Genomic DNA, 12,500 nt, shown 5'->3' with positions numbered 1-12,500 from the left:
AGAAAGTACTTCAGTCTCAGCGGGAGGAAAAGGTCACATTGTCCAAACACACACTTTTCCTTAACACCACTCACAGCATGTGAGCGCTAACTGGAGAGGATGGATCTGTGACTCGAGTGGTGATAAAGGAACAAACCATTTGTGTGTGTGTGTGTGTGTGTGTGATATGAAACTGTTAGTGTCGTCAGATTTATCAAGGAATCTAGTCTCAGTCAGTTTGTTATGTAGGGAGAGTCAGCGCATGATCTAGTGTCTCATACAGTTGTTCATTCTCTCCTCAGTGCTCTGTGTGGGACTGGGACTCGAACGGCAAACACGACTTCATCGGCGAGTTTAAAGCCACATTTAAAGAAATGCGTGGAGCCATCGATGGCAAGCAGGTAAAACACACCTGTGTACAGGTAACACACTCACTTGTGTAGAGATAACACACTCACCTGTGTGTAGATAACACACACACTTTTATACGGATAACATTTTCACCTGTTTACATATAACACACTCACCTGTGTAGAGATAACACACTCACATGTGTACAGGTAACATACTCACCTGTGTACAGGTAACACACCCACCTGTGTACAGGTAACACACTCACCTGTGTACAGGTAACACACTCACCTGTGTACAGGTACTGTAACACACTCACCTGTGTACAGGTAACACATTCACTTGTGTACAGGTAACACACTCACCTGTGTACAGGTAACACACTCACCTGTGTAGAGATAACACACTCACCTGTGTAGAGATAACACACTCACCTATGTACAGGTAACACACTCACCTGTGTACAGGTAACACACTCACCTGTGTAGAGATAACACACTCACCTATGTACAGGTAACACACTCACCTGTGTACAGGTAACACCCTCACCTATGTACAGGTAACACACTCACCTGTGTACAGGTAACACACTCACCTATGTACAGGTAACACACTCACCTGTGTAGAGATAACACACTCACCTGTGTACAGGTAACACACTCATCTGTGTAGAGATAACACACTCACATGTGTACAGGTAACACACTCACCTGTGTAGAGATAACACACTCACCTATGTACAGGTAACACACTCACCTGTGTACAGGTAACACACTCACCTGTGTACAGGTAACACACTACACACTCACCTGTGTACAGGTAACACACTCACCTGTGTAGAGATAACACACATGTGTACAGGTAAAATGGCAGTGACACTGAATGAGTAAAGGAATGTACACGACTCTGAACATCTTCGTCCTGATCTGCAGCCTAACAAACAGCTTTTACACTGAACACTTATGGTGATCAAAGCCACGTGTCTCAGGTTGTCATGCTGCATTTGGGGAAAAAAGAGGAGGAAGAAGTGATGATGGACTGGGAGGAGACGAGCAGATGAAAGGTGTGAGCTTGGTGCAGGGTCTCAGGCAGATCAGGTTCCATCACATTCACAGTTCTTCTCTCGTCATTTTCCTCTACACTCATTAGCATAAATCTCAGACTCTTTAAGCTGTACTCGGTTTTGTTAAGAAGCTCCGTCTTTTTGGTTTAGATCTGAAAGCATCAGAGGACAAAAAGGTTCCTGAAATGAACACACAGCTTCATTAATCCCAGCCGACTCACACGGCGTCATGCTGAGTCCAGTCTCACAGTCAGAATTCACACATGGCTTTTGAAAGGTGCTAAAAATGATAATGGTCTTTTGTCAAAGATCCTACAGAGACAGTTGTGGGACTTAAACCTAATAACCTGATGCTTTCTAGCACAGAACCACGACTGCTTAGATGTTCCTCATGTGGAAAAAAGTGCTGAGGAGAAGAACAATGTTTCTGCAATGAGCTGTGTGTTATTTACTGATATTTTGGATTTCTCTCTCTCTCTCTCTCTCTCTCTCTCTCTCTCTCTCTCTCTCTCTCTCTCTCTCTCTCTCTCTCTCTCTCTCTCTCTCTCTCTCTCTCTTTCCCTCTCTCTCTCTCTCTTTCCCTCTCTCTCTTTCTCTCTCTCTCTCTCTCTCTCTCTCTCTCTCTCTCTCTCTCTCTCTCTCTCTTTCTCTCTCTCTCTCTCTCTCTCTCTCTCTCTCTCTCTCTCTCTCTCTCTCTCTCTCTCTCTCTCTCTCTCTCTCTCTCTCTCTCTCTTTCTCTCTCTCTCTCTTTCTCTTTCCCTCTCTCTCTATCTCTCTCTCTCTCTCTCTCTTTCCCTCTCTCTCTTTCTCTCTCTCTTTCTCTCTCTCTCTCTCTCTCTCTCTCTCTCTCTCTCTCTTCATTACAGCCTACACACAGAGCAGAAATATTGTGTGTAATTGTGTTTCAGCAGGTCAGAGCTCAGATGGAGCTGCTAAATTGTGTTTTGGTCCATTTTAAGGTCATAAACATCCACAGAACCTGCATCAGCTACACTCATCCAAAGCGACAGCTGATTGTTCATTTTTGACGTAGGTGTAAGACACCGAGCCGTGATTTCAGCAACCAATAGCATCCGAATTCAGGTTTTCTCAGTTCTGTACAAATTAGGTGTGTGTTTCTTCAGTTCTCCACCTACAATCTTTAGTATCTAGCTGCAAATGTAGAAAACAAGGATTTCATCTTAAGACCTTTGAGTAAATATGTATAAAGAATGTAACATAAAACAAGCTTGGAGTGACGTAGCGGTGAACGTTCGTGTCCCTGTGAGTGAAGGACGATAGTAAAATCTAATCTGTGAGCAGATCATGTAACATGTCAATCAAACTTAAACACCTTTATATATTGTGATGTAGGAGATACGTATCGTATTAGTGTTTCTCATCAGAGCCACGTAAACGCTGGACAGGCCACGCCCACTGTATCTGTATCAGTAACATTATCAGATCATTTTACAGTTAAAGAGTTTTGTGTGTTGGGCTGCAGGTGAGGACGGAATGACGGAGGATGGACAGAACAATACAAGCATAAGACAAGAATTATGACTCTAATTAGAACTTACTGGTGGGTTTTGTGTAAAAGAAAGAAAGCATGATTATGTTCAGCGGCGTTACAGACCGGCTCAGGGTGATGGACGAGTCTGGCTTCAGTCTGAGCTGTGAGCTGACAGCAGACTCGGGTGCCATATCTCAGAAGTACAGGCGCTGGGCTGCATCGTTTAGGAACGAGTCAGAGGAACATTGACACGTCTCCTTCATCAGGCCTTATTGTGTGGGTTGTGTTGTGTTTCTGTCACACTGCTGAGTGACCGAGCTGAAGATATGAACTGAATGATGACGCTTTTCATCCTGAATAATGTAGAGCTGAGAGATTGTCTGTTTCTCTCTAAATAAAAACCAACATAGTGCATGTAGCTCAACAATAATGTAATCCCTCTGTCTGTCTGTCTGACTGTCTGTCTGACTGTCTGTCTGTCTGACTGTCTGTCTGTCTGTCTGACTGTCTGTCTGTCTCTCACTCTGGCTGTCTCTCACTCTGTCTGTCTGTCAGACTGTCTGTCTGTCTGTCTGACTGTCTGTCTCTCACTCTGTCTGTCTGTCTGTCTGTCTGACTGTCTGTCTGTCCGTCTGACTGTCTGTCTGTCCGTCTGTCTGTCTGTCTGTCTGTCTGTCTGTCTGTCTGTCAGACTGTCTGTCTGTCTGTCTGTTAGACTGTCTGTCCGTCTGTCTGTCTGACTGTCTGTCTCTCACTCTGTCTGTCTCTCACTCTGTCTGTCTGTCTGTCTGTCTGTCTGTCTGTCTGTCTGTCCGTCTGTCTGACTGTCTGTCTGTCTGTCTGTCTGTCCGTCTGTCCGTCTGACTGTCTGTCTGTCTGTCTGTCTGACTGTCTGTCTGACTGTCTGTCTCTCACTCTGTCTGTCTCTCACTCTGTCTGTCTCTCACTCTGTCTGTCTGTCTGACTGTCTCTCACTCTGTCTGTCTGACTGTCTGTCTCTCACTCTGTCTGTCTGTCTGTCAGACTGTCTGTCCGTCTGTCTGTCTGACTGTCTGTCTCTCACTCTGTCTGTCTCTCACTCTGTCTGTCTGTCTGTCTGTCTGTCTGACTGTCTGTCTGTCTGTCTGTCTGTCTGTCTGTCTGTCTGTCTGTCTGTCTGTCCGTCTGACTGTCTGTCTGTCTGTCTCTCTGTCTGTCTGTCTGTCCGTCTGTCCGTCTGACTGTCTGTCTGTCTGTCTGTCTGTCTGTCTGTCTGACTGTCTGTCTGACTGTCTGTCTCTCACTCTGTCTGTCTCTCACTCTGTCTGTCTCTCACTCTGTCTGTCTGTCTGACTGTCTCTCACTCTGTCTGTCTGACTGTCTGTCTCTCACTCTGTCTGTCGCTCACTCTGTCTGTCTGTCTGTCTGTCAGACTGTCTGTCTGTCTGTCTGTTAGACTGTCTGTCCGTCTGTCTGTCTGACTGTCTGTCTCTCACTCTGTCTGTCTCTCACTCTGTCTGTCTGTCTGTCTGTCTGACTGTCTGTCTCTCACTCTGTCTGTCTCTCACTCTGTCTGTCTGTCTGTCTGTCTGTCTGTCTGTCTGTCCGTCTGTCTGACTGTCTGTCTGTCTGTCTGTCTGTCCGTCTGTCCGTCTGACTGTCTGTCTGTCTGTCTGTCTGACTGTCTGTCTGACTGTCTGTCTGACTGTCTGTCTGACTGTCTGTCTCTCACTCTGTCTGTCTCTCACTCTGTCTGTCTCTCACTCTGTCTGACTGTCTGTCTCTCACTCTGTCTGTCTGTCTGTCAGACTGTCTGTCCGTCTGTCTGTCTGTCTCTCACTCTGTCTGTCTCTCACTCTGTCTGTCTGTCTGTCTGACTGTCTGTCTGTCTGTCTGTCTGTCTGTCTGTCCGTCTGTCTGACTGTCTGTCTGTCTGTCTCTCTGTCTGTCTGTCTGTCCGTCTGTCCGTCTGACTGTCTGTCTGTCTGTCTGTCTGTCTGTCTGTCTGTCTGACTGTCTGTCTGACTGTCTGTCTCTCACTCTGTCTGTCTCTCACTCTGTCTGTCTCTCACTCTGTCTGTCTGTCTGACTGTCTCTCACTCTGTCTGTCTGACTGTCTGTCTCTCACTCTGTCTGTCGCTCACTCTGTCTGTCTGTCTGTCTCACTCTGTCTCTCTCTCACTCTATCTCTCTGTATCCAGGTGCAGTGGGAGTGCATAAACCCCAAATATAAAATCAAGAAGAAGAATTACAGGAACTCTGGGATTGTCATTCTGAATCAGTGTAAGGTAATGTGAGAACCATCTAGAACTGTTCTCTTCTGGCGTTACATGATTGTCCTCACTGTCCAGTGATTGTAAAAGAACTATTAAAAGTTCTAGAAATCTAACATGGGTTCTTCTAAGGTTCTAACATGGCTTGAGCTGTTTCATTAGGGTGATCTCTGTTGCAGGGTTTTACACAGAACCTTTCAGGGTTCCATCTCTTCCACATATAAGATCCAATAAGCCTTTTTTTAGATTGAACCATTTAGTTGTTGGGTTCTTCATGGAACACGTCTAATGTAGTGACTGTAAATAATAATAATAAATAAAGGTTCTTGGAAGTGAATCTTCTGTGTTTAAGTGTTAATGACTGTATTTCCTTCCTCCCACCATCTGCTCTCACACTCACAGATTATAAAGATGCACTCCTTCCTTGACTACATCATGGGCGGATGCCAGATCCAGTTTACAGTGAGTTAAGAAAAAAAACCCGAACTACACGACACGCATGGTTTTTATTTTACGTCTCTTTACCCGCTCTTTATTTTTTATTATTAAATGATGACGCAGATAAAAATTCAATAAGGAGGTGTTTGTGCTTGTTCTGCGTGGCCTCTGCACACACAGCCACTATCACAGCTACACAGCAATTACTCTTAAAGCCAGCGAGTCACAGCCATTAGCAGATCGTTTCCTCCCTGCTGCAGATTTATTTGGCACTAATGTGAGCGTCAGAGAGGAGTTCTTAATAAGAGTCCTTGTTTTACATAATGCTTTGTGTCCCATCCAGTTAATTCACCTAAAGTGAAGCCATCATTTTTAGCCAACAGGTTTTATCCATGCACTTTCATGCCATTTATCCAGAATCTGCTGAACACTTTAACCTGTTTAATTAGGCTGTATTGATATGTTTTGTCTTCATCTAAATTGAATTGCAGGGATGATGAGGAACAGTAATGTTTTAGTAAAATGGATATATACTGTAAGAGGAAGCACTAAAATATATATATATAACAGTGTGACAAAATAAATACACTAGATTAGCAATTTGCTGATTGGTTCATTCTGAATCACTGTCGATTCACTGAATCACATTTGACACAACAAATCACTGTTAATGTACCGAATAACTGTTGATTCACTGAATCGGTGTTGACTCACTGAATCACTGTCGATGTACTGAACACATATTTACCAGAATGAATCATTTTTGTTAAATTAAATGAGTTTTCCCTTACTGATTCATACCAAGTCAATTGTTTGTGTTATTGATCAGTCATGTTTTAATGTATTGTTTATTTCTACAGAATCATTTCTATCACACTGAATTATTCTGGAGCTTCTTCCCCTGCATAGAACTCTAGATGTCTGATGATGTCATAGCTGAAATGTGGATTGTTTTATAAACTCTAATAACAAATCTTCTAACAAGATGAAAACAGCTATAAAAAGTATCTATGGTTATAAAGAATGTTAGTAATCGCTGTTTTTTTCTTTTGTAGGTTGCTATTGATTTCACGGCGTCTAACGGAGACCCACGGAACAGCTGCTCTTTACACTACATCCACCCGTACCAGCCTAATGAGTACCTGAAAGCACTGGTGGCTGTCGGAGAGATCTGCCAGGATTACGACAGGTGAGACACAAAGTCCATTTCTAGTTTATATTTAATAACCTTTAAAACCATGAAAAAGTTCAATCCTGTTAATAAAAATGTATTATAGAAACAGAGAGGGCGCTGGATTTTTACAGATCTTTAAGATCATCAGTTCAAGAATATTGGAGAAAATGATCTCACTGAATCATTTTCACGAATCGACTCATTTCCTTGTACTGAGTTGATTTTGTCACAATGAATTGGGTCAATTTTAACTATTCAATTCAACTGTCTGAATCATTCTTGCCGTACCGTGTCAGTTTTGTTGACACAGTGAGTCAGTTTGCAGTTTCCAGAATTTATTTTCCAGTGAATCATTTAAGGCAGAATGAATCTCTTTATCAGACTGAATCTTTTTTTTGTCAGACTGAATCTATTTTTTTATCAGACTGAATCTGTTTTGCCTTATTGAGTCAGTTTTGACAGACTGACTCATTTTTGCCTTAGTGAACAAACTGAATCAACCTACAAAACCGAATCAGATTTAATCTACTAACTCACTCAGTTTTGCAGATTGAATCACTTTCTAAATAGTAGATAATTTATGTCAGAAACGAATCAGTTTTTACCTGAATGAATGATATTTCCTGTCCAGTATTATACAGAATTAACTCTAATTTACTCAAAATATCGTTTTCTGCTGATTTAACGTAAAGATGTCAGTGGGTGGACTGAGGATGAGTGGAGCAGCAGGATGAAGCTCAGCAGGACTTTGTGCTTCTTCACTGGACTGCTGTATTGATCTTTCCTTCTTGTATCTTCTGGAACCATGCTGAAGGTCTTTGGCTCGTACTGAGAGAGCTCTGAGTGTAAGGTTGAGTTGACATTGAAAGCGTTGAGTCGATAAAGTAGAACTGAGCTGCTGGAGAAGACGTGGGGTCTCTATCCTGTCAGAGGAGGCTCTTTACATCTGTGATAACTCCACGTTTATGGGTGGAAATATGTGTGATTAGATCTGTCTGAGTTCATCATATAAACACTTTCATTAAGCTCTCTAACCGTCGTCAGAGTTCAGGGTGTCAGCTCCAGTGTGAGAGTAAAATCCTGCCTTCAGTTTACTAGTGTTTCAGTGACTTTATCTAGATTTAGAACTGATGCACAATATGATTCTGAATCGATTACAATATTGTTGAACTTTGATGTTTACAGTTGAAAATGTTCAGTTAATAAGTGCTTTGTGTCTTTGCAAGACTTTGTGTGTGTGTGTATGTGTGTATGTGTGTGTGTATGTGTGTGTGTGTGTGTGTGTGTATGTGTGTGCGTGTGTGTGTGTTTGTGTGTGTGTGTGTATGTGTGTGTGTATGTGTGTGTGTGTGTGTGTGTGTGTGCGTGTGTGTGTATTGAATTGTTTGGTTCTGGTAGAAAAAAAAATTTAATTCAATAACGACTTTAAATCATGCTGAAAAAGGTTTCAGCGTAAAGTCAGGACAAATATGCCTAGAACATCAGGAAACACACACACGAACACACACACACACACACACACACACACACACACACATATACACACACATTTTCCATACATGATTCAATAACGTCTCGTCTCCTTTGGCCCCGCAGTGATAAAATGTTTCCTGCATTCGGTTTCGGAGCTCGGATTCCTCCAGACTTTAAGGTAATTTCTGAAGCTCTGATGATGTTTCTGGAGACACAGCTGGCTTCCGGAACTCATTTCCCTGTTACTCCTCTTCACTGTACTGTGTGTGTGTGTGTGTGTGTTTGTGTGTGTGTGTGCCCTCTAGTCCCGAGGTTCAGTTACAGGATTATTCACACTTCACATTTGTCTGTTTTTGTTCCTCCAGGTGTCACATGACTTTGCTGTGAACTTTAACGAGGATAATCCTGAATGCGTAGGTATGGCCATCATCACACCACAGTGCTCTGAGTTCTGCTCTCTGATTGGTGGTCAGGTGTTGATTAATTCTCTTTAACTGTATATATTAATGCACTCGCTCAGAAACCTTATCGTTTCCATAGCAACAGCTCAATCTCCGGCATGTGTACACCAGACGCTTCACTGGTAACAAACAGATTAAAACAAAATTGTAGAGAAAAGTAGAGACATTTATTTCACACACACACACACACACACAGTAGCACCAATGCATTGGTAGGTGTGGGAGTTGGACCGATACTCTGTGGAAGGCAGCAGGAAAGTATTGTGTGTGTGTGTGTGAGAGAGATTAGCAACTCCACTCCCCTCCATTGTATTAGTGTCACTCGATTTCTTTCATCTATTCCTGGACTCACCTCGTATGGCGCTTCCCGACTTTGATCACTCTCTCTCTCTCTCTCTCTCTCTCTCTCTTTCTCTCTCTCTCTCTCTCTCTCTCTCTCTCTCTCTCCATTCCATCTACCCGCTCTCACTTCCTCCTCCATCCTATCCCCCTTTCTTTCTGTCTTTCTTTCTTTCTTTCTTTCTTTCTTTCTTTCTTTCTTTCACTGCTAATCACATACTCATAAATATTCATTATACACTCATTAATATTCATTATACACTAATTACCATTTAGATGTATTTGGATAATAATTATGTTCCATTAATTTAAATATAAATAAAAGTTATGAAGAAATTTTACAGTTTGAAAAAATTCCACTGGAGGAATGTGTGTGTGTGTGTGTGTGTGTGTGTGTGTGTGTGTGTGTGTGTGTGTGCGCGTGTGTGCGCGTGTGTGTGTGTGCTCACAGGGCCTCCACTCTGTAATTAGCGTCAGCTCTCACACACTCTCAGTCGACGCTCCCAATTACAGCTGCTGAATAAAACCCAGACAATTAACAACTCCTCCATCTGCTATCTCTCACTCTTTCTCTTACCCCTCTATCCATCTCTCTCGATCCTTCACTCCATCTGTCCATCCATCTCTCTCACTCCATCATCTTTTCAATCATCAAGTTATCATCACATCACTCTCCATCCATTTCCCCATCCATCTGCATATCACTCCATCGCTACGTCCACTACTGTATCCATCTCTCCATCACTCCATCCATCTCTCCATCCATCACTGCATTTATTTCTCTTATGTTCTTTCTTTCATTTTCTTCTGTTTTTTCTTTTTCTTTTCTCAGGTTTCAGGTTTGTGTTAGGTGTGTATTAGTTGTGTGTGTGCGTAAGTGTGCGTGTGTGTGTGCGTAAGTGTGTGTGTGTGTGTGTGTGTGCGTAAGTGTGTGTGCGTGTGTGTGTATACTGTATAGTGACCTACACTACTGGTTTCTGTCAAATGGCTGAGTGCCTGATGTAATTCGTCTCACAGTGTCTGTGGCTATATATAGAGAGTTTCATTTATTCTCTCTCTTTCTCTCTCTCTCTCTCTCTCTTTCTCTCTCTCTCTCTCCTGCAAAATATTTACCACTTACAATTATAATTCAATTATTACACAAATTATACATATTCATATTACTGTGTGTGTGTGTGTGTGTGTGTGTGTGTGTGCAGGTATCCAGGGTGTAGTAGATGCCTATCAAAACTGCCTCCCTAAGATCCAGCTGTACGGCCCAACCAACATCGCCCCCATTATACTGAAAGTGGCGCAATCCGCCTCAGAGGAACTGCATGTCCGTCAGGCCATGGTATCACACACACACACACACACACACACACACACACACACACACACACGCGCACACACACAGACACGCACACACAGACACGCACACACACAGACACGCACACACACGCACACACACACGCACACAAACATACACACACACATGTACACACACACTTACCCATACACACACACACAAAGAATCTTCTTCTTTTTTCTTTCTCTACCTTGCACATTCACCTTCTGTCTGTCTGTCTGTCTCTGCAGCAGTACTTTATCCTCTTGATCCTGACTGATGGTGTGATCACAGACATGGCTGACACACGAGATGCCATCGTTCACGCGTCTCACCTGCCCATGTCCATCATCATCGTGGGTGTAGGGAACGCAGACTTCACCGACATGCAGATTCTGGACGGAGACGACGGGATTCTGCGCTCACCCAAAGGAGAACCGGTCCTGAGGGACATCGTCCAGTTCGTCCCCTTCCGCAACTTCAAACACGTCAGTCATCTTCATTATCAGCTTGAAGTTTGTTCACGTATGAGGTCAAATTTGAGTAGATCTGAGTGAGACGCTGCGATTATTCATCCTGCTTTAATCAGTGTGTTGCTGTGTGTTACTGATCTCTGCTGTGAAGTGTTTGTGAAGTGTGTTTGAAGTGTGTGTGTGGATAATTACAGCCTGCTTAGTGCTCTCTTAGCTAATCACCTTTCACTGTACTGCTCCTTTATTCACCACATCTCACAGCAGAGGCATTTTTATTTAACTGCTGAGGTTTCAGATAAAAATGTACAGTAAGGGTTGTGATGTAAAGCTGGAGCTGGTGGTGAGGATGTGGGCAGGGACATGCAGGGTAGAACTGCAGAACGTTAATGAGATGCAGGAGGATGTGGAGCTACTGTAGTCCTGCGTCCCAGTGCTGTTAATAACACGCTCATGTGGACTTCACATATTGTCACCCAAAGAATCTACAATCGTCTGAAAGCTCGAATCCACTCGGTTTTAATGATGTTGTTTTTCTGCAGTAAATCGTTACAGAAACGGAGAGGAAACTAAACAAAAACTCTCGAGTTCAGGATTTCAGCCGATCCGATCCAGGAGATCACGTACGCCAAGGACAGAGAGATGAGTAAGGATTAGAAAGAAAGAAAGAAAGAAAGAAAGAGAGAAAGAAAGAAAGAAAGAAAGAAAGAAATGGTGAAAAGGAAAAAGAAAACTTTTTTTTTTAATTAGTGATGTAAATCCTGAATCTTTGCAATGAATCATGTCAATTGACTCATTTGACAACGGAGTCGTCTGATCTATAAGAGTCGAGTTATTTGAGAATGACACAGGTTCAAAGACACAGACACAGCGTTTAAATCCCAGGACGTTCATTACATTCTGATGCGCGTCTCCCGGACATTCTGATGAATTGACTCGCATTCACACTTCAGTGTGTTTATGCTGCCAGGAGTTTTGTTTACTTCTTCAGGTTTTTGCAGCTTCATGCAGATCATCGCCGACTTCACTGGAGAGAAACTGTGACTAGCTGAAGGCGCTTCTGGAGAAGATCCGCTACTCGGCTCCGTCGTCTCTTCGGCACGCGTGGACGTTTTTTGGCTTCTCTTTAATTCTCTCTTGGATTCATACTTTACCTTTAGTAAACATTCTCGACTCGGCCAGTCTCCTGAAACGAGAAGCTCGGTTTGTGAGCGATATCCTCTGTTTCGTAACACAGAAACTGTACTATGGGGAAATGACATCATTAAAACCCGAGAGGATTTGAGCTTTTTGATGTCTGCACATTGGTTCGACAAAATACAAAAAGCAAGTCTTGAGAAGTTCTACAGTAAGATGAATCCATACATGAGTTGAGATACATTTAAAATGATCGTTTAATTAAACTGTATATTAAACTGCAGTATATGTGATGTGTATAAATGTGGTACATATCTCTGATGAATAGGTGACAGAAGGCATCATATAACGACCAATCAGGGGCCAGTATGCAAATATATATATATATATATATGTGTGTGTGTGAGTGTGTGTGTGTGTGTGTGTGTGTCTGTGTGTGTGTGTGTGTTTTGTTGAATTCTGTCTTATGTAAAATGTATGTATTTATTTAATTATATTTATGTTTACACACATAAGATTAGAGACGCTGTGTGCCATCTGTGAA

General features: G+C 42.7%; 1 protein-coding gene across 2 annotated transcripts in view; it reads left to right on the top strand.

Annotated features, from left to right (window-relative positions):
* Positions 1–12,500, top strand: part of cpne4a (copine IVa) — a 40,141-nt gene that overhangs the window by 26,298 nt on the left and 1,343 nt on the right. For both annotated transcript variants that reach the window (XM_060861440.1, XM_060861441.1), the window contains 8 exons: positions 282–380; positions 5,066–5,152; positions 5,540–5,599; positions 6,631–6,764; positions 8,346–8,400; positions 8,588–8,639; positions 10,222–10,355; positions 10,601–10,837. In XM_060861440.1, coding sequence (XP_060717423.1) covers positions 282–380; positions 5,066–5,152; positions 5,540–5,599; positions 6,631–6,764; positions 8,346–8,400; positions 8,588–8,639; positions 10,222–10,355; positions 10,601–10,837 — 858 coding nt within the window. The remainder of the gene's footprint in view (positions 1–281; positions 381–5,065; positions 5,153–5,539; positions 5,600–6,630; positions 6,765–8,345; positions 8,401–8,587; positions 8,640–10,221; positions 10,356–10,600; positions 10,838–12,500) is intronic.

The sequence above is a fragment of the Tachysurus vachellii genome, chromosome 25, assembly GCF_030014155.1.
Source record: "Tachysurus vachellii isolate PV-2020 chromosome 25, HZAU_Pvac_v1, whole genome shotgun sequence".
Taxonomy (NCBI): domain Eukaryota; kingdom Metazoa; phylum Chordata; class Actinopteri; order Siluriformes; family Bagridae; genus Tachysurus; species Tachysurus vachellii.
Note: the sequence above shows the minus strand (reverse complement) of the source record. Positions and strands in the feature narration are given on the sequence as shown.